The sequence below is a fragment of the Rhea americana genome, unplaced genomic scaffold (genome assembly GCF_003343005.1).
Source record: "Rhea americana isolate MKP2758 unplaced genomic scaffold, rheAme1 scaffold_103, whole genome shotgun sequence".
Lineage (NCBI taxonomy): Eukaryota > Metazoa > Chordata > Aves > Rheiformes > Rheidae > Rhea > Rhea americana.
In genome coordinates this window covers 3,147,416-3,175,104 of record NW_028185073.1, presented here as the reverse complement: position 1 = coordinate 3,175,104, position 27,689 = coordinate 3,147,416, and the positions used below count along the sequence as shown (strand labels likewise).

The 27,689-nt window shown below is 39.2% G+C and overlaps 1 protein-coding gene across 1 annotated transcript; it reads left to right on the top strand.

The window, feature by feature from the left end:
* Positions 1 to 1,395: 1,395 nt before the first annotated feature.
* LOC146601386 (programmed cell death 1 ligand 2-like) lies at positions 1,396 to 18,487 on the top strand. The gene is made up of 7 exons (XM_085307230.1): positions 1,396 to 1,531; positions 10,272 to 10,340; positions 12,209 to 12,571; positions 13,587 to 13,871; positions 14,471 to 14,611; positions 15,468 to 15,509; positions 17,668 to 18,487. The coding sequence occupies exons 2-7, from the start codon at positions 10,286 to 10,288 to the stop codon at positions 17,748 to 17,750; spliced, it is 969 nt and encodes a 322-aa protein (XP_085163356.1). The 5' UTR covers positions 1,396 to 1,531; positions 10,272 to 10,285; the 3' UTR covers positions 17,751 to 18,487.
* The last annotated feature ends 9,202 nt before the right edge of the window (positions 18,488 to 27,689 follow it).

Sequence of the window (27,689 nt, the reverse complement as noted above, 5' to 3'; positions counted from 1 at the left end):
AGAGTGTAAAAAAAAAATCTGCTTTACCCCTGGTATTATTCCATCCAGATCAGTCTCCTTCAGCCTCTTTCATGAGTTTACACAAATGTGTTTAATCCATAGAGTAATGAGAATGTACATGTTTGCAGTACTTCTCACTCTAGCATTTCTGCTGGTTTTGGAAAGAATTTTCTAAAATCCTTTGCACCTGTAAAATTAAATATCATGTCAGAATTGTCATTATGACTCAGCTCAGTATTTAAGGCACTGAAAGGTACTGATTAAAGCAAGTTTCTTACTCAGTCCTGATAGCTGAATTGAAGTGTTGTTCTGACCCATGATAAAAACTGCCTAGTCAAAACTAAAATCCAGTTACAAAAAATATTCCTAGTTCTGTTTCCTAAAATACTGAAGCAAGGGATGGAAAATCCTTTTATGTAATCAGGTTAATGTCTTGATAAAATAAAAATTACTGTGAGAAAGCAGGGTCTCTTTTTAGGTATTAGATGCTAGCACTATCATAGTCTGTGTGATATGAAGAGGAACAGAAGACTGACTTGGTTTCCCCAGTTGCACTGACCACTGAAAATTAGAAAAAACACATGACTGCTTGCATTAAAAAATAAGAGAAAACAGTGATTAGGAGGAAGTCTTTCTGCAGACATGACTTGCAAATAGCAGTCAGTAATAATAAYGATGTGGTCATAAACAGAAAGCTAAAGTGATGAACTGCAGTATAGAAGTAAATAGTACACAGTAACAATAACATGCACAGAGACACCCAGTCAGTTAGGTGATGTGGTTTAAAAGAATCATAGAATAAATTACGTTGGAAGGGAGCTCTGGAGATCACCTAGTCTAACCCGCCACTCAAAGAAGGACCAGCTTAGATCGAATTGCTCAGGATTTGTCTTGACAAGTTTTGAGTATCTGCCAGGAAAGAGATTCCACAGCCTTTCTGGGCACCAGTGTATTGTGTCACACCCTCATTGTGATTGTTTTATATGGACATAGATGAAAATTGTTAAGTAATCCTTAGAAGAAGTTTTGTAAGGTTAATAGGAAGAGAATTAAAAAAAAATAAAAGGAACTTAACAGTTTCGTGAATGCAGAATGGTCCTAGTAAATGCAAGATGTTCAGACTTCAAAGCTGCACACTGCCCTAAGTGGATGTAAGTCCATAAAAATCTTCAGGTGTAATCAAAAGCAGAATTTGAGCATTTAAACTCTGCTGGATGCTTTGAATAAACTTGTTCAGGTGCAGGTTCTCAGCAATACAAAGCATTGAACTCAGTACTTTCATCAAAATGAAACTGGAACTGCTCGTAAATTCCTAAGAAACTTGGTGGCTTCCTTCTAAAACAGCCACTTGTTCTGAAGTGACATAAAGCTTGAATAAGATCAGCCTGAGGGCTGCGTTGTTGGTGCATGTTTTAAACTGATCATGGGAGGTGGACTGTTGCTGCTGTCTTGCAAACATAATAGAGCTGCTTTGTCTTTTAAACCTGGGAAATCTTAGCTGTTACTTCCAACAGTTGCATAAAGATCTGATGTGAGTATAATACTGCTAAAATGAAGAATTATATTTACTGTATTTCTTAGCTGGTGTATTACTGTTTTTTTTTTATATATATATATATGTATTATTAGGAATTGTGTAAATGAAGTTTGTTTTCAAATGACTTTCAGGGAGTGAACTCTGATTCTGAACAAGGGGTGGAGTAAGTCCCAGGTCCTAAAACACAGGTCCAAGTAACTTCAAAGCCTGGAGAAGAAAGAATTTTATAACCTCAATGTATGAGTCTTCCAACTCTTTCAGATTCTATGATCCGTCACAAGTGAAGGCAGAACAGTGGTGCTAGGGAGCCTCTAAGCTAATGAGTTAGAATACTGTTGTTTTTTTGTAAATCTTTTTTATTCTGAATTTCAAGGAAAAGTTGTAAAAAGAAAAAAAAAGATCTGTATATTTGTCTATTTATATTTATATATCTCTGCTTATTTTCTCTTACTTGTTATTAACTCCCCGCCACTAYAGTCTTGTTTTGATTTTACAGCATTTCTGGGGAATTTCACTTTTTGCTTTCCCAGGACAAGCACTGACTAGGAAGAAAGGAACTTTTTGTGCTTCTCTGAAAAGTCTTTTTTTTTCAGTAGAAGCTGGAGATAGAAAAAGAGGATTACAGCCTGTCACTCAGAAGTGTTAACCTGTGTTATTCAGTGCTGCTGCTAACAACTGAAAGGCAGGTATTTGCCTTGTATGTCAAAAATTATTTTATTTAAAATGGTATTACTGCATTTAAATTGCCATAGTTGAAGTTGAACAAAAAAGTGAGAATGAAATACAGCGAGCGACAGATAAACAATGCAGAGTCGGTAAAAATTAATCACAAAAGGAAAACAGAGAGGGAAGTGAGAAACGACGTCTTCTCACCTGAAAGCTGAAGTGCAGTGAAGAGCAGATTAAAGTAATGCAAATTACAAGAGATGTGAGCATCAGATGTTAAGCAACGGACCCAGCAAGGGACTGAGTGCGCAGAGAGGTGGATGGCAAGTGCCTGCACACGGRCGTAAGGAGCAGGGAAGGCAAGAGCAGGCAAGAGGGTATGTGGGTGAGGTGGAATAAACGAATGATGGCAGAAAGTGTGTCCGCAGGACGTACTGGGACGGGCCTGTGAAACAGACTGTTGAACAAATATTAGTTTGCATACAGTTTGCATGGAATATGCCTGGCATGAAAACTGCATACATGTTTTCACTGTATGCATCGCTAATTTTTTAAAGAAATACCTGAGAGGGAAGCAAAGTACCTTCTTTCCATTGGTAAGATGTAGTGCAGATGTATTTAAGGATACTAGTACTGACCTTTTGTTTTGTTTTGTTTTGGCCTGGGGTTTGTACTTTTTCTTTTCTTTTTTTTTTTTTTTTTTTGTAAACACTGGATCCTTCACTAAATGTGAAATCAGTTTAGTCATTTCATGAGAAGGTTGATAAGGCTGTGAAGGTTGGAAGGAAGCTTTGGGGACCTGTGGGTGCACAAAAGGTAAAGGAGTTTCAGTAATAAACAAAGACAAAGCAGGCAGTGATTGAGACCTCGTAGTCTTAGGTGGTATATGTACACACACACACACACACACACACACACACACACACACACACACACGTATACAAGTAAATAGGTAGATGTTTTTCGAATTAAAAGAATGTACAGTTTTGTTCCTCATAGCTACCTCAAAACAAACTAACTTTGACATGTGAAGACTGCTTCACAAATGTACAAGCACATTAACTTGGTATTCTCCTGATGCTTCCTTCTCAGCCAAACTGGTCCAAAGAGGAATGCCATGTTACCATAGCTTGATTACTTCTGTTTTTGAGATGGGTTTCTCTTTCTTGGATATTTCTAGGGGGCATTATACTGTGCTTTGTGCAGGCATATCCTTGCAGTACACAAATACAAAAGGTATGACAGGGAACAGGAAAAGAGTGAGCTGAAGTGAGAGCTAAGGCTACAGAGGATGCCAGTGGCAGAGCAAAAATATTGAACATAAGAATGGATAAATCAATAGCAAGATTGCTATTTCAAATCTAGAGCAAGTTCTATGAGATCAGATTTTTTTACTAGTCTTGTTACTTCACTGTGTATGTGGAGGTAGACACAGATGACACGGCCTACCTCCTGCCACCTCCTGACGATGATACCGTTCTCCTGCTTCCAGCTGCAGACTGGGACATCCCACCCCCCGCTTTCTTCTAGGAACTTTGCAAGAAGGTCTGTGTTATACTGCTTAATGCTGAGTGTTGTCACATCATAAATGCTATAAAGGTGCTAGATTGTTCTGTAGGCAAGTATTTGTTTACGATATCTACTTAACTCTAAAAATAGCAGATATTCTTTCTTTAATCCTCTAGCCTTTCAGACTGAAGTCTGAGGAATTAATCTCCGCTTGTATGTAGTTTTTGACCTCTGCTTTAAACTTCATGAAGAACAGGTGTGCCTGAATGCTTGTTTAGTTTTCCCACAGTTCTGATTATTCTAGTGGAAGTTACGCCCTCTATCCACAAAACTCACCACTCTTGAGCTGCAAAGCATTTCTAAGTAAATGCTAAATATGTTTTGTGTTCTCGGTCATCCATTACCTGGAATCCAAACATTTCAACAGGTTGAACAGTGTCTTTAGGGAAGGAATATGCCTGATTTGTTAGACTGTAAGATCTCTGAATTAGTGSCTGTGTCTTGGGTTGTATTTATCTAGCGGATGACATAATGAAGACTCTGTCCTGCCCTGTACTGTTTTGTTGTGTTGGCAGCAATCATAGTAAGACTACCAAAGGCATCCTTCACTAGGGTGTTCCTTTTATTTAAGGAAAGTGCTGCTAGCTTTCAGATACATGGATGAAAGGAATGGAATTGAACTCACAGTTCACATGATTCAGATGCGGTTTTCAATATTTGTTCCTAAGGAACTGATTACAAAATATTCTGTAATTTGTTTGGGATCCTTACAGTTTGTTCTGGGTTATGAAGCCAAGGCTCACACATGACAATGAGGACTTGCGTAAACAAGCCCTGAAATCTGCAGATGACATTACAGATAAACTATGCTATTTCTATTATCAACTGAAAGCAAGATTTTTGACAAGAATGTTATCTAGGAAGTTTGCTACATGTTGATAAGGAGGGCATTACAAACCAGAGGCAAAATTATTTMCTCAGTTCTGTATGCCTCCAAGAACAGAATTTAATGCTCTGCCTAACATCTTATCTGTCACAATACAGGAGAGATACTTTTTTTTTTCTGTAATTCATTATCTTGGCTTACTTACTGCACTGGCATATTATTTTTATAGAACATTTCTGCAGCCTGTTGCCACATTTCTGTTTTTGCATTGCGTTGCCCAGTTCAGGATTGGATTCTGGCCAGAGAGAAGGCAACACTTCCATGAGAGGAGCCATGTAAGAACCAAATATCTTACACACCTAGGAGATGGATACAAAAGGCCTTGTCCCATTAGCTGGATTCAGGCAACATTTTTAATCCTCTGCAAAGATGATGGTGGTATTGCTCCATTTAAGAAATGTGGGATTCAGGATTATATCCTGACTTTAGGTGTCTATGTCTAACGCTACAATTCACAAAACTCCTTTGCTCAGCTGCTTTCGAAATATGGAATCACCTGAAGTCTGAGGGGCCTAAGATTTTGACCTTTTAAGTATCCCAGACACCCAACATTTCTACTTCTGGACCTCAATCTTAACATTTCTGAGCAGATTTGTGCCAATATCATCCTTCAACTCAGTAGGTCTTACAAGTTAGGTATTCCCAAAAACATGATCCAGCAGGCATATGCATGCCAAATAGATCAATACAAAGCACAACTACTTTAAAGTAGCTGTTTGCTCAATAGCTCTATGTTTTAAGCTTCTAGGGTTTGATGCTCCTCCCCTTTATCACCTCTTCTACTTAAGGGCAGCCCTCATGAATCCTGTAGGCTGGACATGAGGAGGAAAGTCTGCAGAAGGGAGGACTTTCCTTTGGTTGAGGAGGAAAAGATTAGAGACCTTCCAGGCAGGCTAGACATCCACAAATCCATGGGCCCAGGGGCTGGGGAATGTTGTTGCCAGACTGCTCTCCATCATTTTTGAAAAGGTGCTGGAGAACTGGAGAGGTGTCTGAGGACTGGAAGAAAGCCATTGTCACTCCAGTCTTCAAGAAGGGCAAGAAGGAGGACACAGGCAACTATAGGCCAGTCAGCCTCACCTCCATCCCTGCTAAGTTGATGGTACAGCTCATTCTAGATGTCATCTCAAGACATATAGAGGAGAAGAAGGTGATCAGGAGTAGTCAGCATGGATTCACCAAGGGGAAATCCTGCTTAACCAATCTGACAGCCTTCTATGATGGAAGGACTGGCTGGGKAGATGAGGGSAGAGCAGTGGATGTTGTGTACCTTGACTTCAGCAAGGCTTTTGACACCATCTCCCAGAACATCCTCCTATAGAAGCTCAGGAAGTGTGGGTTAGACGAGTGGACAGTGAGGTGGACTGAGAACTGGCTGAAAGGCAGAGCTTGGAGGGTTGGCATCAGTTGGCGCAAAGTCTAGTTGGAGACCTGTGGCTACTGGCGTCCCCCAGGGCTCAGTACTGGGTCCCATCCTGTTCAACTTCTTCATCAATGACCTGGATGAGGGGACAGAGTGCCTCCTCAGCARSTYTGCTGATGATCCCAAGCTGGGAGGAGTGGCTGACACAGCTGAGGGCTGTGCTGCCATTCAGAGAGACCTGGACAGGCTGGAGAGTTGGGTGGAGAGGAACCTCCTGAGGTTCAACAAGGGCAAGTGCAGAGTCCTGCACCTAGGGAAAAATAACCCTAGGCACCAGTGCAGGCTGGGGACTGGCCTGCTGGAGAGCAGCTCTGCAGAGGACCTGGGAGTGCTGGTGGATGACAAGTTGACCATGAGTCAGCAATGTGCCCGTGTGGCCAAGAAGGCCAATGGTCTCCTGGGGTGCATTAGGAAGAGTGTTGCCAGTAGGTCGAGGGAGGTGATCCTGCCCCTCTACTCAGCCCTGGGGAGGCCGCATCTCGAGTCCTGTGTCCAGTTGTGGGCTCCCCAGGACAAGAGAGAGACATGGAGCTACTGGAGAGAGTCCAGCGTAGGGCTGCGAGGATGATCAGAGGGCTGGAGCACCTGCCCTATGAGGAACGGCTGCGAGAGCTGGGCCTCTTCAGCCTGGGGTAGAGAAGCCTGAGGGGGGATCTGATCAATGTGTACAAGTACCTGAAGGGAGGGTGTCAAGGGGACGGGGACAAACTCTTTTCAGTTGTCCCGTGTGACAGGACAAGAGGCGATGGGCACAAACTGAACCACAGGCAGTTCTGGCTGACCATGAGGGGAATTTCTTCCCTGTGAGAGTGACGGAGCACTGGCACAGGTTGCCCAGAGAGGTTGTGGAGTCTCCTTCTGTGGAGATCTTCAAGGCCTACCTGGATGCAACGCTGTCTAACATGCTCTAGGTGACCCTACTGAGCAGGGAGGTTGGACTAGATGATCTCCGGGGTCCCTTCCAACCTTACCATTCTGTGATTCTCAGATACACTGCTCTCTTAGGATAAGCATCTCTTTATTTCTGTTTGTAGAAATGAGTAAAGTATATATTTTGTTTTGAAAATTGAATAATATATTTAAAACAATGTTGTGGCCTACAGCATATAACTTGTGTTATCTGAAATGGGAATGCTGAGTCTAAAACCTCTGAGGGAACAAGAAACATCTTTCTCACTAGCTATAAGGAAAATTTTGGGCAACTACTTGAGTTTACATGAAATGGTGCATTCCAACAAAAAAAATACCTTTTTTTTTTTTTTTTTTTTGAAGATCAGTATTATAATCTCTGTGGGTGTGTCAACTTTGGCCAGGACTAAAGACATACAGGTGATCAGCCCAACTGAAAGGACAGAAACTACTCACAGCGTCCTTTTGATCTAATAGTGGAATGTTTTTAGTAATTAATTATCACTACCCTCTGGGTTTCACTCAGCACTGACTAAGAAAATGTATCAAACTATATTTCTTTTGGGCCATGAAAAATCAGATATGGGTTTCAACTTAGTACTTTCAGTAAAGTAAAAAAAAACTTTATAAAAAGGAAGATTATTTTTCTCCTGTTTTCCACTCATGTAGTCACACCTTTGTTACTATTTTTCCCACTCAAATTTTTAGTCTTGGGCTTCACATCCTCATTGGAACTATTGCAACTCATAAAAGACAGGACCACACATCTAAAAACTGTCACACGACATACATCACCTCAATTCTGTGGTGCTTCATTTTCACAATTACACAGCACTGTGTGAAAACTTGCTTTTTCTTTTGGAGTTGGTTTGGGAAATTCATTTATTGTCAGGTTGCAAATTGCTGTTGAAATGTCATGCTGCTTCCCCATGTGCTCAGACGTGGATTCCAATCCCGAACTGAGTTGCCAGGACCGGTAGGTGCTGTTCCTATGGTGCAGGATTCGTCATGCCCCTGTGGAGTTGTAACACAAAGATGATGAATGTGCTTTAGAAATGGCTTTTTGCTTAAAGGAAGCATGTTGTAGCCAACTGAAAGTAAGACAGTGCTGCGCACTAATTGTTTAGCTAGCAGGGCACAGTGATCTCTGCAAGACAGAACATGCCGACGTTCTACATAAGGTAAGGAGAAAATGAGGTTTATTCTGGAATATAATGAATGATTGATACTGCAAGCTGAGGAAAAACACATCTTCCAGGTGCTGATGCAGATCTTATGGAAATTCCCTTTTAGTGCCTTACATAGCTATATTATTAACTTGCATGGGTAGATTACACTGAAGTAGAGCAATGGGTTGACGTCTCTCAGTGAGAAAATTGAGAATAAAGCAAGATAGCTAGTAATATAGATCTTGCTGATCCTCACAAACACCCCATGACTCTGCTTCCAGTATCACAAATCAGAATATATTTCCTTATTTGGGTTCTTCTACTAATTTAGTGTATGTGTCATGCTCTCCTTACACTTAACCATCTGATTTTATAAAATTTGTTCTTATTTGATATTTAATAATTAGGATTGTTATGGGGCTTTAATTATATATGCCCTTAATTCTGTTCTATCCTTTTACTCTTAGTTATATATATATTTTAAAAATGTCTCATCCTCTATCTTACACAATTTACATACTCTAAGTTTTCAGTGTACCCAGAAGAACAAAAGACAGCAGACTAACCTCAGATATCCCATAGTGAGGCCAAGCTAAGGCTCTAAATGTTTCCATGGAATATTTTTCCCTTTTTAATTCAGTTTTCTTCCTTCAATGGCCATCCATCTGCATGAATTAAGGTATGCAGAGAAGTGAGTAATAGAGTAGGAAACTGAGGATGGTAAATTTCTTTCTAATACTAAATGTGAAACCCAATGGTGGCTAGATAATGAAGTGAAATTTAACCCAGCTGTAAAGGCTGAACAGGGTATTTGTTTCTGCATCTCAGAAACAAAGATACTAATGCAGGATATTGTTTGTTAGCTCCTTTCTCATACAGCTAAGATAATTAGGACTTGGAACACATTAGATAGTTTCATTTCAACCAAGCCTTCTGATAAAGGTAAATAGGTTCTACTTGCATATAATAAACTGCTTACTGTAGCTTGTTCATCTACTTTTATGGATGARAACAAAAAGTAAAGGTCCAAATTTACAGGATAGGCCCACTAATTTTGATTGCTAACTTTGACAAAGCCTTGAGCCCGACAGTCAGATGTGCTGAGAGCTCCAGGGCAGAAGCAATCAGAAAAATGCAGCACCTGAGAAAATCAGAGATGGACTGCTTCAAGCTGAGCTGCAAATGAATGAGGAAGTAAAATGTGAAACCCTCTTCAGTAAGTCTAGCTCTGGGGAAGTCTAAAATTGCTCCTTCTCCTCTTTACTTCCTTATGATTATTTCTAGATCTCTTTAACTTTGCAGACTATGTTACTGTATGCTGATTTATTTGAAGTTATCTTCTCATTAGTTCTGTTATAAACTTAGTAACTTTTTCTCACTTATGTTCATCTGTATAAGAAAGTACAAATAACAGTTTGATTGTTATTGATACAGGAAGATACTCTAAAACTGGACTTTCTCTTTCCTGATACATTATTTAAGGGCTGCTTTTTTACTGTCAGTAATTCAGGGTACTTTGTACGTGCCGGGTACAGCCATGTGTAAGGAGAAAAAACTAACAGCACTCAGCATTGAAATCTAATCCATTCTGAAGTGGACTGCTAATTTAGTTGGCCCTGAGACTTGGGTACCTTATGCTGAGTCCTAGGTTATCTGYGGCTGTTGAGGTTAAAGAACTTGGTAAGTATTTCCAAAAAGTATGCAGAACAGAGTGGAAATAAAATCAGGGTTAGTGATCTTGTAAAATAGATAAGATGTTGGTGTAGGCTGTTTAAAAAAGATTGCTTGCACATGTTTATAAAGCTTTTCTGCATAAAAGAGGCCATCACCAATTCTTTATCTTATTCAGGGGTACAGTTTAAATGAGACTCTGTCCTGGTAAATTACATCCTGCTGCCTGAAAGCTACAGCTCTTGAAAGCATTAAGGGTAAAGTTGTAGAAGTAGTTTTTGTCTTCTCTCAGCAGCAGCTCCRTGGTTCATATTCCACATGTATGCATTCTGCATGTTTTAATTAGGATTTCCGTTGTTTCTAGTGTAAATATAAATGCTTCTATTTTTTGCTGACAGTTTAGCTGTGATAGATTTTGATTTAGAGTTCCCTTTGTTTCAGATTCACCTGAGAAGATGTTTGGAATCGTGACAGTGCTGTTGCTGGAAGTGCAGCTCAGTGCAGTCTCAGGTGAGAGGGAACAATCTCGTTGGTAGGACCCATATAACGACACCACGACACCCTCTGAGCACGTTTTTCAGTATCCTCAGTGGTACTTATGTGAACAGCTAGTAACGTCTGGAGCCTCTGCTCCATGATGTCTTACAGCAGGTGTTTTTTATTAATCAAGCAGAAGACAAATGTCCACCACTTTTCCAAATCTGGCTTCTTTAAAGCGTGGCATGTTGATAGAGGAGGTGTCCACAGTTATCAGGCATTGCTGTGAAAGGCAGTATGACCAAAACAGTACCAGCCTGTTGAAAATTAGAACAACCTTGGTGCTAGATGCACTGAGGTACCACCGCATACGTGCCCCCTTGCCCATCCTTGCAGCTTGGTCAAAATTCAGAAGAGGGCTATTAGGAAAAGAAGAAAAACAGGAGAGGAGTGCTGCAGGTGTTACAGACTTCCAGTTTACATCTTTGGGAATTGCAAGAGGCGAGATAACAGATTCCTCACACATACCTGCTGCCCCTGGTGAGGAGCTAACACCTGCTGAGTGCCCCGGGCTGCCTGTGGGGGAAGCCAGACCAGGGCACCATCTGGTACAGGGGAGCCTGTTTGACGGCTGCTCGCTCCCTGCCTCTGGCGTGGAGCTGAGACCCCGTGCTCTGCCGTGGGCGCGGGGAGTCTGGCAGCGGACGCAGGAAGTGGGGAGCTGCCCCTCTCAGTCCTGCTGACGGAGAGCTTCTCCCTGGGAGGAGATCCTGGGCAACTACAACAGGCAAAACGTACCCTGCGCTAATGTTGTCAGGGATACACCTGCCGCTTTGCTTTTGGTAGATACCTTGCGGCAGACATAACATCTGGCAGTGTATATTCCTCACTTAACTTACTTCAAGTTAGTGCAGCTTAGCTTGCACTTTCTGTGTAGGTACAGCATCACACATAGTAAATACGAAAGGGAAAAGCTTGGCACATTTGCGTTTTTTTGCTTCTTCATTTTAATATGACTGAAGTGATAGAGAAAACATTAAACCGAAGCTTTCTCTGTCACTTCTGTGCACAGCATAGAAGTGGAAGATGCAGAAATGGTTGAAGAACTTCTCTTTTGAGTGTCACCATCAATACTTGCAAATACTTCTGAGTTAAATCTATCAATGTATGATACCGACAATATTACAAGTAATAACAATGTATGTTGAATGTTGTATCAAAAATAATTTTTGTGCATCAAGTGTGGTTTAAAATGGTAAACTATCTGTAGCAATAAGAATTTCAGATTTGGTGAATGAGTCAGCAGATGATTTTGGCACATTTTCGGAAATAACTTTATATATAGCTGAGATGATTCACGAAATTAGACGATATTCATGTGTTTCCAAACTTGTGGAAGGCTCATAATTGCTACATAGCAGTTCTTCCAAATCAGTGTAATCACATGCTCTTCTCTTACTCACAGTACATCTCTATCGATTTCACAGCAGTTACACAGGATTTTCATTTATTAAAGAACAATAAAGTCAGGCTTACTATTGCCATAATTAATTGCTGCTTTTATGAGAATTGCAGGACTTATAAGGAACAATCATAATCTTAGAAAAGTATCCACTGTGTAATAACTGATTCAGCCATAAATTATTTCTAATAAGTGAAAACACTTCTAAATAGCTTGTTTCGTCCCTTTTTTCAGTCTCTAAAATCTGAAAGATGATTTGCTCTATAGATACTACTGAAATAGTAAAAATATGTGAATAGAAAGAAAAAGAAATAAATAAAACTTACAGTAAATCCAGTAACTTTATGTTTGATTATATAACACTTCTGGCCCAAGTTGAAAGGAAAATGCAACTTTTTTTTTAAATACTACAAAAACTTATTTTCTTTTCCTACTTTAGCTTTATTTACAGTTGAAGTTCCTCAACAGCTATACATTGTGGAGTATGGGAGCAATGTGACCATGGAGTGCAGATTCCCAGTAAATGGCTCATTAAATCTTGAACTCTTAAGYGTTGTCTGGGAGCAGAAAAGGCAAGGTCAGCCAAAATCAAAAGAGGTGTACACGCTTCGCAATGGGAAGGCGTTCCCTTCGTCCCAGCATCACGATTATACAGGAAGAGCAGCACTGTTACCTGGTGAATTGAAACTGGGGCGAGCTATGCTTCAGATCACCAGTGTAAAGATCGCGGACGCAGGATCGTACCTCTGTCTCATCGAATACCAGGGAGCTGACTATAAGTATGTTACTCTGGAAGTGAAAGGTCAGTGGCTGAATGGAACATAAAAAGTCTCTGCTAGATTCCTACAGATCTGTAGGATTTTTTTTATGAACTTTTCTGTCATCAAGCCCCTGATGCCCCTACGGTATACTGAAGCAGCTGTCTTGGTGCAGGCTAGTCTTGAACTGAAGTTTAATGGCCAACCGAGCTTCTCCAAGGTTTGCCGTGGCAGAGAGGGAGCGCGGCTGCTTTCTCCCTCGGTCCTTCATCCTTCTGCACCCCCTCCCCTGTTGTGCTGGCTCTGGCACAGCTTTCTCCAAGCTGCTTTAATTCACCCGTAAGCCCTGTTGTAACTACCCAAGTGGCTAGGAATTCACTAGTGATTGCACCTCTAGGGGCAACGACATGTGATTTTCTGTGTTTGTCAAAGTGAAACAAGCATTAGTAATAAATGACTATACGGCTGAATATTCTTTGAAAAGCCTATGGTGTTTCCTACTAATCGCAGCATGCCACTGTAATGCAAGAGAGCTCTTTCCTCAAAAGTTTAAATAAAGAATTTTGTCAAAGGCAAAAAGGGATACAGCCATTTTAAGGCCAACCTCAGTTCTTCTGAATTGTCTTTACAGAATTTCTAAGGTCATTCTGTTCTAATATGACAAAAACACTTGTTTATAGCCTGTTGTGGCACAAGCATTAAAAATACTTTCTCTCTTGAAGTGGCCTGAATTATTTTCATTGCACTACAGTTATTATTTTGTATATTCAAAAGTGAAAATAAAACCCCAGAAGGCTTCACTGGTATTTATGTTGATAAATTACAAGTTCAGTGTAAAGTACTGTCTTGTAGAAAGTATAGAGGAAGAAGTTTAGTGGCAGTAGGCCTGAGAAGGGTTGAGATTAGAATACTGAATTGTGCTGCAAAGCAGCTTTCATCATTGCACACGAGGAGTACCTAAGATACATATAATATGACAATTAGAGGAAGGAGGGAAATGGAAGGGGGGAAATGACTGTGGTTGCATAAAATAATTTAACTTAACCTGTTCTTACGCAGCATCCTACAAGACAATAAACACACGAATAATGAAAAAATCAGATGAAGATCACTTTGTTTTTATATGCCAGTCAGAAGGCTTTCCCCTGGCAGAGGTATTCTGGCAAAATGAGAAGAAATTTAATCTCAGTGGATCTGCAAATACCACCTATACCTTGACTGCAGATGGCCTGTACAACGTAACCAGTGTCCTGACATTCAAACCAAACATGAGTGAGATCTACAGCTGCGTGTTCTGGAATAAAGAACTGAATGAAAAAACGTCAGCTTGCATTTCTACTTTAGGTTCATATCTCACCTCAAACTTGTACAAGAAAGGCTTCCCAATGCATTATAAGAGAAAGAGAGAGCAGGAAATGATTATGTGCTTTCCTAGAATACATTGTGTCCTATAACCTGTCACCAGTATTCAGTTCTAGAAACCAGTGTAATACTAACGCTCTGAAAAAGAAACAAGTCAGGATTATTTATACCTTTAGACAGAGATAGCCGAACTTTAACAAGGCAGTTTATGTCAGCTTTCTGAATATTTTAATTTTAGGGTAGCTCTCATTACTTGGTTGCCAGCATGGTGGAGGTCTTTTGGTCATCCGTGACCTAGACTTCTAATCCATTGTTCTTCAAATGAAACACAGAGAAATTGCAGTAGCACTCATTCAAATGCCATTAAGTATGGCATACTTGACTCATTTATTGTAAAGCTTCTTACAGTAATATCACAGGATAAAGTACCCATAAACTGAGTGTAAAATACTACATTGATAAATGTTAAAAATTTTTGGCAAAGTAAGATCTTGGAGAATGAGAAATTATAATTTTATAAACTGTGCCTGTTTTGAGTTTTAAATTTACTTTCTTTTGTTTGCTTTCCCTGTTTTTGACAGCTTTAATGAGTACACAGCATAGCGGACAAAAATCACTGATCTTACTTATCATCCCCACATGTGTGATCGTAGCTGTTCTCCTCTCTGCATTAATAATCTTTCAAAAGAGAAAATCATTCAGGAACTGCAATGCCAAAAAAGGTATGTTTTAATCCAGCTAGTAGGTCTTCTCTCTTGTTCCCCATTTTTCCTATGAATGACCTTTTGGTAGTTTTAGTACCTCTACATGTGCATATTTGACTTAGGTCATGATTGATTTCTAAAAACTCTGCTGTAAAATGAGATCTTGCTTCATTTGAGTTGGGCTTTATTTTCCCACCTTGTAACTTAGGTGAGACTAGGTTTATAGAAAGAAATTTTTTTATATCTGACCAGCTTTTCTTCTGTAAAGACAAAAACAGACAAGCTTTGGCTCAGGTAAGATGGAATTGTAAACAATTTGTGTAAAACGCAAAGTTTCTCTGTTTTTTCCATCTATAGCAATTGATTTAGCAGAAGGCATTACCTCTCCCTGCAAACTTTGTGTCTCTGTCATTGATAGTCATCATGGCTATAAATACACGCGACTGTAACATATGACACAGAACTTTTATTTATGCTCTTCAATAAGCCTGTCTAACTAATACTGCATGCTGTTGTACATGCTATTCTGGGTTGGACTATCATGCATCACATTTACTGTCTTATTTTACCAGTGAAATAGTGGAAAAGTACTAACACAAAGAGGCAATTACTCAAGTCTTTTCTTGCATATGAATAGACACCAATAAACTCAGATGAATTTAATTATTCTCATCAGCTGAGTTTGTAAGACAAATCCTGCTTTAGTATTTGGTTCTAAAGATGTAAAGAAAAAAACTGGAGAGAAGTTCATTACTAACTCATACTAAATATACCAACTTAAACATTTAGTTTAATCTAAAAGCTTGTGGAATTATGGTATTTCTTGCAAGTTTAGAAATACTTATGTTAAATTTGTTTACATTTACTTTAACAGGTAGGAAGAGAAAACTTCACTGTAACCAGAAAGATGAGAATGGTAAGTCATAAAAWTTTTATGTTTATGCTCATAGCTTTTTCTTAGTTACAGGTAAAATCTGTATAAATTGATAGACAGCAACCATAGACAGTAATACTACATAGACTCTAGTTTCATATTTAAATTTAAAATTTCTGAAGACATAGTATCAGTAGTCTCTGAGTTCTAAATGTAAGATATCATTTTCTTACAGGCTGTATGAAATTTATAAATGTTTGTCCCTTTCACTGAGATATAGGTACCTGCACATATAGCTCTGTATACAYCTCTGTATCCTACATGCAAGCTGCAGTAGCCTTAGAGGAGTAAGATACAATTAAAAAGCTAGTTGTTTTGGAACGTATATTTTGGCTCAGGCCAAAAGTTTTACTCAGGAAATAGTGATATGTGATTTGTATGGGACCGTGACCTACTGGTTCACTTCTCATCTTATATGACTTTTCTTGACATCCAAGAATTTGTACATCAAGGAGAGAAGGTAATGTCCAAAGATCTCAGGATGTGTATGACTGTCCAGTAATAAGAAACCTTTTATAAAAAAAGAAGAGAGAGAAAAGAGAGGAAGAGAGATGCAAACACTCCTAAAACACTTACTTATATAAATCACTTACTGCCTGTAAGTAAAAAGTCTGACAGATCAACATGTTATCAGGAGAGAGGCTGTGGTCAGTGTTAGGTGCAGCTGTAGTGGGTACAGCTGTAGCTCTTGATATCCAAGCAGGCCTTGGCAAAGTTATGGGGGCCACTGCACCATTAGAGTAGCCCCAAGGTACTCAAGTAGCCTAAGGTGCTCCAGGAATGAACCAAAACGTTTCCCTCCACCAAAATGCAAGGAGCAAAACTGTAGCAACTGTAATGGAGTGGCCTAAAAAAACACTACATAGTGGATTCTGGACACACTGACAAGCTCAAGCTTTTCTAAGATCAGGGTTTATTTGAAAAGCCATTGTAGTTTCTCATGACAAAAAAACACATCAGAAATCATAAGTTTAAGAAATAACTTCCATATGAGAAATGAAAATTAGGGATAGGACACAGTGAGAAAGAATTCTTCACTGATTCTCACTTGGTCTCAAATGGTATGGCTTCTGTCTTACCCCAGCTGTTCAGCTGCTGACATCAATAGATAGCATATGAAAAATGACACTTTCAGAAAAGTACCTTCATGTTTCAAAAATCCGTACCTACTACAGTCAAAAGCCTTTTCTTATTTTCCATGTGACAGTGTGAAACTTCCCTGGAATTACGCCACATACAAATGAACTAAACCTCAAGGCAAAGCTGGTGGATAGCTTTGGTGCATGTCCAGACATTCCCATGCATGTTGCCTGAACACAGCGTGGCTTCCTATCGTTTTTTGTCTCACTGCTGTAGAGTTTTTTCTCTTCGTAGGCCCTAGCCTCTTCCTTATATTCAGTGAAATGAATAAATTAAAGGAAACGTAGTTGCTTTTTTGTGGTTCTGTTTTACTTCTTCATTTTAATGACCGAAAATCTTTGTGTAACATGCAGTAAGTCATATGACAAACTTTTATATTTCTCAGCATCATTTATTTTTAAGAAACACTGGAAAGAACCTTTTTTCCATGATGAGTATGTAGTTAAAGCACAAAAGCCACAGATATTTTACCAGAGAACCTTGGAAATGACCCACATTGCTCTGGTTACAGGAACAAGGATTGTTCATCTTATCATTTTAAGTTACAGCTCAGGCTGTATCAGCAGTGAAGATATAGTATGTTTTACCTCATTACTGAATGTTTTGTAATGTAAATGTTTCTACTGAGACAGATTTTATTGACAAGCATTCATATGGATGCTATGTAATGAGATTTCAGTTTGTATTTCATCTGTATAGCTGGTAGTCATAACTTTGATGTAACAGAAAATTCAGGGTTTGGATCAGAGATAAGAAAGATGGATGGAGTGCAAACATGGATAATTCTTCCCTCTGAAATGATTATTAGAGGATATCTAGGTAATTAGTGGCTACTTTAAGCCACTGCCTTTGTACTTCAGCATGGCACAGATAAACTTCTATATAATACGGGTTTTCGTTGTTTATCACTTGGTAGTTAAAATCAGGCTACTTATTTATTTGCTTAAATTATTACAGATTTTTTAAAAAATAATACTCTTTTTTCTTTCCTTTTTTTAAGGAGATAATTGTAACTCTCAAACTCAGGCTTTATGCTTGTCARCTATCAGAGTACCAGGAGATGGCAGGAATGTAAGCCTATGAAAACTCTTCTTGTGACATGCTTTGCACTTTTTGTCTCTATTTTTGAGGACTTCAGAGAAAAGTTGCAGCACTTTAGCTTTGGAACAACAAACTCATGGGGATCTGTTGGCACTGTAGCAATGAAAAGCTGTCCCTTTTAAGACACTTATCTGGAAGTTACAGCGAATTATGCTGTCATTAAACATGGTTTACCATGGTGAAGGGGTTATCTGAGTGCCTTTCATACACTTTACTTTTGGAGATATTGTTGCTCAAGGCACTTCTGTTCAGAAATGCCTTTATTAGCTGATCTAGTCTCAGGAATGTTGCTTGGACTCAAACATCTTGTGGGACTTCAAAAAAAGCTATACATGCTATGTTATGTTTGAACAGTTGTCTTTCATGCAGAGACATCATTACATGCTTGTATATTACATCCAGAATTTCTGCACTTTAAACTGGAAATTTACACAATTATTCACCAGCAAGATAATATATAGAAGATGTTTTAGATCACAATGAGATGTTGGAAGCTAAATCAAAGGACAGTCAAAAAGGACCCAGCTCCGACAGTGAATCAACATTATGTCACAGAAGAAGAGTTTTAATGCATAGGTTATGTAAAACCTTGTATAGCTAATTCTAATTTGTGGAAGGCTGGTAACATTGGCACAGCTTTAGGGAGGTAAGTAGCCATGTAAAAAAAATATGAAATATGTTGCTCTAGCTACATGACAATAAAAGGTTTCACATCTTAAGCTGATTACTCAACAGATTTTTTTTTTAGGAGGAATTTGGAAGCAAAAGTGAAAGTGAAGTTCTGCCACATTTCTATACCAGTTACGGTCAACAGGTTATTTTAACTTTTTCTCTGAGGAAGAGAAGAGTCTTTCCAATGCCCAGCAGTGATCTGTTTTACTTCCCATTATAGGAATGCCTAAAAATGCCTCATTTGATTCAGAAAACGATTTGTGCAGGGAGTTACTTCTACAGGTTTGAAAAAATAAACAACAGTAAACAACAACTTGGCATCTTAGGTAGTCATGACACAACAGACCAAGGGCACTAGGTAGGATTTGGCATATCATTGGCCAAGGACAATGGCTTTTGTGAGCTGTGTTTTCTCTTTAGAAAGATATGAGAAAGACTGAAGAAACAGGTGTCCACCCAGCAACTTTTTTGGCATAATCCCTTGGAAGAGTGCTCTGTTTCACTGTAAAAAAAAAAAAAAAAATCACTACAGCAGCAGTGTCAAGATTTTCTCCTTAGCACTAGGTCTGGATTGAGATAGGAGCTGATTGTCCAGCATCTTGTGATCTTGTGGAGCTGTTTATCATAGCACAAAGCAGACCTACAGTGCTGTTATAAGATTGTAAAGATAACATTCACATCCCTTTCTGTTTTGCCATGATAGCTGATAAAGAAAGCAGGGCTGGTGTTCATTTTACTTGTGAAAGAGAAAAATGAGCATTTTTCTATAGTCATGTCTTCTTCCATATCCATGTATTGTACCTTTAAATAACCAACTGTAGTCATTTGGATTCAGCTGAGATTAATTCAAAGCTAACTAGACTCTTTGCTAGTACAGCAAACCAGAGGCAGCTTCTTGAATCATCGCTTACCTTCAGACGCAGTGTTGAGCCGCCTGGGAACTGGCCTAACTTGCACCATCTAGCAATACAAAAAAATCAATGTGCAGCGTGTTTCAGCCTCAAGTAGTTTCTTACCATGCTAGATTTCACTCAGATGTTAACTACGAGCCACTTCCATCCTCTTAGCCAGCATGAAAAATCTAGTTTGTGTTCCTGTAAGGACTTCATTTTTGCCTATTTTTTTCTATTTTTTTTTCACATAATCATAAAATAGAAGTAATCCAGACTGGATTGATCCATTTACATAGAGGAACATAAATAGTATGCAGGCTCTGAAATTTGATTGTGGTGAATATCATTATTTCTTATTGAAATGAAAGTCTTCTTGACAGTATTGTACTCTGCTGAGTAACTTTTGACTTGCTGTGGGTAGGGAATAACTGGTGTGGGCAGCACTTGCTGCCTGTTTCACAGGCATAACAAACACTACCCTGGCTTTCTGTGCTCCATACACTGGATGGTTTCATCATACATTCCCAGGCAGAGACAGCTCAGCTTTGCACTTCAACTCTATGTCCTTTCCACTCCATTTCACATGCCAGAGAGAAGTAATATTGTTATTCACTGTGATACCTATAAAAATACCTAGAAATACATTTTCATTTGAATGTTTGTACTCTTACCAACTCTCACTGGATGCTTATGAGTGCAATAAAAAGTAAGAAACTGGGATGACTCTCACATCTCAGTAAGTGAAAGTTAGCTTGTCAGCTGCTTAACAGTCTATATTTGTCTGTGGATTAATGCATGAGTTATTTTTTACCCTAAACCATTAGGCATATGATACGTGGGTGATACGACGAGTCTCTGTTCTTTCTGCTTCAGCTACTGTTTTACAAGCGGATAGCTTGAAACAGCTGACTTATCAGAGTTTTCTGATAAAGTAGCTGCAAAATGTTTGAAGGTCTTTTGTTTAAAATAATTTTGAAATTTACAGTGAAGAAAATTTACAGAGTCGGCTGATACTAGACCAATATCAGGAAAATTTTTAGCTGCTATATAAGGATTAGATTGCAGAGATGAACTTTAAAACTTACGCTCCCAAACTGGCATCTTAGCATTGGCATAGTGGATATCTTGAACAGAAAACTTCCATTATCTTTTTTTAACATGTGTGTTCTCTATTCACCTATGTAAATTTGTCCTACAACCAGTGAATGTTGTAAGCAATAACATGTTTGTGTACTGTAAAAAAGTAGRGATTCAGCTAAAGTTGATTGTGTATTTGTATGAAGAGTTCTGCAAAGTATCTAGCCAGTGGTCTATAGTCCCTCAAAACATACATAGTTCATGGAATTCTGAGGATGACTGTTTATTCACAAGCAAATACATAAAATATGTTTTTAATTATTATATCCTTCTTGTTTGGATAAGGAACACTGGTCTTGCATTCCTCTGGCCTGTTTCACTATCACCTAGGTGTCTGATATTAGCACAAGAGTGAATGACAAATTGGGTGATTAGTCTTCCCAGTCATTCCATACCTCTACTATTTACCATAGATTTTAAGGCCTTACAGCGTGGTTATGTGGGCTCTTCTACCACAGCAACATTTTCAGCATCTATGTGTTGCAGCTCTCTCTAATTACGGACACAGAGGAGAGAAAGTCTGGCTAATAAAAATAACACTGACTCCCTATTTTAGACCACATTCACTCTCATAATGGTAACAGTCTGAAAACACCCCATTAGCTGATTTCTGTAACACAGATATGGCTGAAAGCAATTACTGACATTAAGAATATCTTTGGGAAAAGACTAATGATAGGAGAGGGATTTCTCATGACAACTTGAAGCACAAGTCTTAAAAGCTGTGTACCAGAAAATCTACCAGCTGTTTCTGACCATGGCTAACTGGAAGCACTTGGAAATACCTTGAAGATATTTGGTTTGGCAATGAACGAAAACCTGATTCTTAAGAAATAGTGAGATCATCTCTTTCCCTACTGCATTTCTAACTTCATCTGASAGGAACATGCTGATTGCCACCAAAACCAATACCCTTCTACTTTACAAAGCAGCAAAAGAAAAAGGTTTTGCAAGCCATCTCTCTACTGCAAAGAACAGACTTACTTGGAGTTGGCCTTTCTTTGTGTGGGCTTGGGGTTGCACTAGGCAGCCTTCAGAGGTCCCTTCTAAACTCAAGTGTTCGTTGTAAATTTGTTGCTCCAGATTGTTTTCCTATGCTTTGTAATTAACTGTCTTACATACCCTGGTGAAATAATAGCTTGAAATAATAGCCGTATAATAATGACTCCCATCTCATATCCTGATCTGACATGCCGATTTGCCTCACTATGTTGTCAAGTGTACCCTGAAATACTGTGTAATTATAGACATCTCACTGTAATACTTCACTTYATTGCATAGTTATGTGGTAAAAGATGCCTGACAGATGTAGACATACTATGCAAAATCTGCTGAAAACTGATTGGAAAGAAGCAGTAATTCCTGTCTTTTGCTAGATATTACCTTACTCTCCAGTTGAGGTTTGTTCACTCACAACCCACTTTCCTTAATGGGCTTTTCCAAGTGAGAAGTGAAATGTCTTTCATGTGAAGTCTGTGTTTTAAACCACATTGCATAAGGAAATAAAAGCAAACCATGTGCAATAGAAATTTAATAAAGTGAAGAGTATGTTTAAATGTATTCCTTACACATATGTGTTTGTTAAGCAGAAGGGTAAGATAATTATACGAATCTCAGCTGGCGAAGAGGGGGCTTCCTATGATGACCTGGGGAATCTATCTAGTAAGAAATTTAGATTTTTAATTGCAGTAGGTGAGTTCCTAGCAAGAAGACAGCTGTGCTACTGGATGACTGCATATGTGTATGAAATCAACTTTTTTCAAGTAAGATTAGGAATATACTTTTCCTGGAATTAAAGAAGACTAGTGAGTCTTAACAATGCTCTAGTTTGGCAATAGCTATACTAAAATGATAAATTGCAAAAGCTAGAAACAAGTTCCAGCTAGTCTTTATGGAGCAGTGAAATAGAACCTGGCAAAACAAAGAGTCCAGATATTGATGAAGAACATATAAACTTTAAAATGTCAGTAAGAAAGGAGAAGCTTTAGATGGGAAAAGGGAAGAGGAGAAGGTCAACAGATTTTGTTGCAAGTAGGACCCAGAATTGTTGTGAGAACTACTCAAGTCAGATGAAGCATTCTGAGCCAGAAAATTTCATGGTTCATATAAGAAACCATGAACTGCTCCAGGACATCACCCAAATCAACCTCAGCCCATGGAGCAGTCTCAGACTGGTGAAAAAACATGAGGCAGGGAGACATCTGTAGATCTGTTGAGCAAAAAGATTTTACACAAAGTCTTTGAATTTCTGTATGTTTATCAAGTACATAACTCATGCCCCTGAACAGTTATGAAGTGAAATGAGAACCACACAGCACATACCTTCATTGGGATGTTTGGGAAAATGTCAGATATATTTAGGAGACTCCAGGAAGTCACAGCTGTGTCTTGGAAACAACTCCTTTCTTGCCTTGGAAAGCAAGTCACCACTTTTCAAGAGACATGTCAGACACAGAGGTGTTTCTGGATTAGTTAGGTGCTCAAGCCAGGAGCAGAACTTGATACCACAAATCAGAGGTAGAGAATTCCCAGTGGAGAAGCTTATTTAMACTAGCATGTAAATTTCACAAAGCTTAATGAAATTGTATCTATGCTGCAAATGGAAACTATGTTTACCTGTTCACATGTTCTGCCATTGAAATAGATTTAACAGAATATAAGACCAGAAGCGAACACTGGATCAGTGGTTTTAATGCACTTATATTACAGGTTATGAAGAGTTATGCAGGTTCTGTATAACTAGCCTCAAACTTCTAATTAAAAAGTTCTTCAGTTTTCCAAAACTGAATGTGTATGACAGAACACATTCTGTGTAAAGCAGAAGAAACCAGGAGATCAGAGCTCCAGCCCTCCTACAGTGGGAAGATGATGGCTGAGTCAAGTTTTCCCAAGGCTTCCACAAAGTTGATTTGTACCATTGTACCTCATGCCAGAAAGTGAAAAAGCCAAAGGCTGTGAAATTGTGAACTTGATTATGGAAAGTTTTTCTTCACAGCAATCAAGACACTCTTGAACAAGATACAGTCCTGAAGTTGTTTCAGGGCACCAGCCAACTTTGCTTGATTAGTCATTGCTGAGCGTGCCCAGCCTCTGACAGTTCAGACAGTGTTGCCCTTACGCTAGAAGCCAAACTGTGCATTGAGATAACTTCATATTCCTGGTGCTTCCAGGTGACAGGCTACACCTCTTGGGCATGGAGATTTAGCTATCTGTGTTGCCCTGTGGTAGATCTGCTAATATGCAGAAATTGAAATGTTATTGATTAAAAAAGAGGAAACTATGAGGAATTACAGAAATTGGTTATTAAAGTTAACTAGACTGATGGACTCCCACTACCATGTAGAGAAGGCAAAGGATTTTCTAAAGTCAAAAGTTTTCAAGCTGTTTGTATGCCAAGGGCTCATTAGTAACTCTCTGAAAGGGTACTGGGAATAAGTGAAGAACCTACAAGAAACAGGGAAAAGATGAACATCAAGAAAGTTGTCTTTAAACATGTAGCACAGAGCTACAAAGGCTAAACATAGACTGTGTGAAGAACATGAAGACAAATGACAAAAGCTTCTTCCACTAACTAGAGAACACGGGGAAGAGCAATGTCACTCTTCAGTGAGAAATGAAAGCTAACCTAACATTAGTCCTGCTCCCCACAGTACCAGTGAATGAAGTCCTTCTGACCCATACTTCAAATTTAAAGACCATGAGTGCAGCTTTTCCTTAAAAGCATTTGATATAAATTTGAGCACCATATTTGGCTGCTCCCCAGTCTATGCATCTTCTCTGTGCTGGGGCTTGAYATAAGTCATGGGTATCCTGTGTTGATCTGCACATTTTCAGCATCATTCTTTAATTAATCTGTTTAAGGTACCCTGCCAATTACAATAGCATAATTGCACATGTAATTTAGCTCCTCTTCTGGGCAACCTCTACAACTTGTTCCTAGATATGTTACTTCAAAGTAAGAGCTTACCTGAGATGATTAACCCTCTTGTTTCCTGCCATTTATATCATTGTGCTTTACAGTACTTCTTGGACTTTGCCCACCAACTTACCACCCAATCTTGACACACTGTACACAGTTGTAATAGTTTATGTGAGGAAAGCTGAATTCAAAATAGGACAGGAGAAGGGCTAGTAGGATGATTTGGAAAAGAGAAAACATGCATAGGAGAGAAACAGAAGTTGTCTTGTTTAGTCTAGCAAAGTAGTGATAGAGAGAGAAGACATGATTGCTGTTCAGGAAAATTGCTCACTGAGAGTATAAAGGAGGACTAGTCCACCAGGATGGAAAGGATTTCTTCAGAACTCAGTGGCACAGAAACAAAGGTGGAGAGTGCCTCTGCATTGAATGTGGTGTAGAAGTTAGGCTTCTAGAGTGTTAGAATAGGAGCTCAAAAGCAGCTTTTCTGTAAAAGTGGTAGAGGAAAAGTCAAATTTGTTTACAGCTGGAGCCCAAAGCATTTACGAAGGGAATTATGTAACATGAGTCTTATGATATCAAGGACCTGGACTTGTTAACTCAAGAAGCCTTTTCTGATTTTGCATTCCCAACTTAGTGTATGCTTGATATTCCTCTTTTTAAAACCCCAAAGATCACACAAACTGTTTTTATTATTGTACTGCCTCAAGAGCATATGCTGAGGTCTGTGCCTGTGAAGATACCAGCTTTCCTTGACTTGTAACTTTTGAGACACTGTTTCCCATTCAGTGTCACCTGCATTAATTTCTCTTCATGGGTGGCAACAAAGAATAACAAAATAAACACAGGCACCTTATACGAAGCCTTTAAACACTTAATAAGCAAAAGCTGTAGTCATCCACTCCAGAGCTGACACTCAGAGTATCCAATTGCTTAAGCCTATAAAAAGAATGATTATTTTGACAAAAAAGTGCTGCCCTTAGCATCTGGCCAGCCATTTGTTCAAATCTGTGTTTTTCCCAGGAGAACAAGAACACATGTGCTGCTTTGATATATTGAAACCCTATTTGTCATGAGAAACTTCTTTGATCTTGCAGTGTCATAAAGGAAATGTTCTAATAACGAGCCCTGCTGCTGGTTCAGAGAAACCATGAGCCTCATAGCAGCAATGAGGAACACGGTAAACGGTTATTTCATAGTAGGTGCTGTGTGCCAGTCATCTCATATACAGGTGGGTGTTCAGGCTTACTCTGCGCCAGCCTCTCCTTTCGTAATTGCCTGACACTTGGACTACTAAAGAGGAAATGTTGGTAACTGTCGTATCTGCTGCTCTGCTTCTGCAAGCATTGGCCAGATACATGTATGCATGCAATCTACATGCATGCCTGGCTTTTTGCAAAACTGGGCTTTGTGCCATGAAGATGTGCTTTGTGAAGAGTAGCTACAAAAACATTCAAATCAAATCATGCTAGCCAGTCTATGGCAGCAGTGTGTAGGGAATACTGTATGTGACACGTATCACATATCACATATATATATGTGATATGAATAGGTTTAAATCCTCCCTTGCAGCTGTGCACTTCCCCAGAAGTCTTCTAAACTGTTGATTAAATCAAAAAAGCTACAGGGAACTGAGAAAAAAAAGACTAGGATGCATTAGGGAATCCAGCTGATACTTTCAGTCTAATTCTTTACGTTTCTTCACTCCAGTAGATTTAAGTTCTACTTTTCTGCATATTATCATTTTAACAGGCTATAGCCTTTTAAAAATGTGTCTTTTAAAAATCCACTTGTATTCATGAAAACAGATGTTTCTCCTCTGCTTTTGGAAAACTGGGGCAACAGAACAAGGCTGTGCTTGTTCCGCTTTGAAATTTGGCAGCTAAAGGTCTCAGTGCTGCAAGCTTCTTTGCATAAGCACACATGCCACACATTTGTGCAAGAGCTCACCAAAATACAGCAGATGGTATTACAGAAAATATATTTGAATGCAGGGAAGTACTTCCCTACTTGCATAAAAAAGCTTCCTGAACAGTAAGCCATACATTCCTGGGTTAYCTTTCCACTCTTGTTTGAACTTCCAAACTTTGGGAAACAGTTGCTGCTAAAAGTAGTAGCAAAATTATTGATTACCTTCTTGAAAAAAGTAGGAGTAACAGCACTGAAGATTGAATTGCTCTCTTGAAAGATCAAGAAGGCTTGGATTGGTCTTATTTTCAATCCTGGGTCTGAGTTAACATAAGAAGACTCTAGACAAGCACTTTTTTTAAAAAATCATACTTTGCTATTAGTCATCTGTTCTATTTTCTAAGAGACACAGAATTTCATGAGAAAGGGATTTAATTAGCTGAATTGATGGTTTTCTAAGCTAGTGAAGCATCAGCATAGTATCTTCTGTCTGAGAATCTCAAAGTGTTTTCCAAGTGTGTGTAAATACTATTGTATTATTTTATTGATGGAGAAAAGGAGATATGCATGTACCTTATTAAGAGCAGACTGAAGGACATGAAAGGAATGAAAGCTGCACCTCTTGAGGTTTCATCTCCATCCCCATATAAGTAGCTATATTGTCCATCAGAGCAAAACAAGTGTGAGGGAGTTGAGAGCAGGGTTGCCCCATGAGAGGGCATGAGCCATGCCTGGAGTTGAGCCTGGGGCAGTGCCCTCTCCAGTGAGGCACAGACCAGGGGTTAGTGATGATTTCTCTCCAATGCCCCAGGCAGGCTGAGGCAACGAATAAGGTCCAGGGTCCATCCAGGGGGACTGGTCATGAGCAGCCAAAGATCGGCCTGGAGATGGGGTAAGCCACAACACAGGTCTAAGGTCCATCCAGGAAAATTCAGTCAGGAAGTCAGAACAGCAACGGTAGGGCTGGGCATAGACCTACTGACAACACAGCTCACACAAGGTTTGGGTGCCAGGCCTGAGTTCAGTTGCTGGGGCTCCTGAGCTCACACACAGAGGGTGCATCGGTGTGGTCATGGAAGAGGTTGGCCAGGGCAATTAAGGACTATTGTTGCTCTCAGGACCCTGACAATATGGAGTCTATTACCTTGTGAGAAAATGCCATACTTATAATTACTAGTTTTAACAGTACTCTTTGTACATGAGCAGCAGATGTTTTATGACATCTATTCTTGGAGGAACCACTTTGGCAGTATCTATGCTCCTTCTGCTTTAATTAGTATATTTAACTCCTGCCTTGCATGTTACTGTTATAAAATATGAAGGCTTTTTTAACAATAGGGACGCTTAACGCATACAGTCATTGTTTTCATATTCAAATATACATGCCTGTAGACA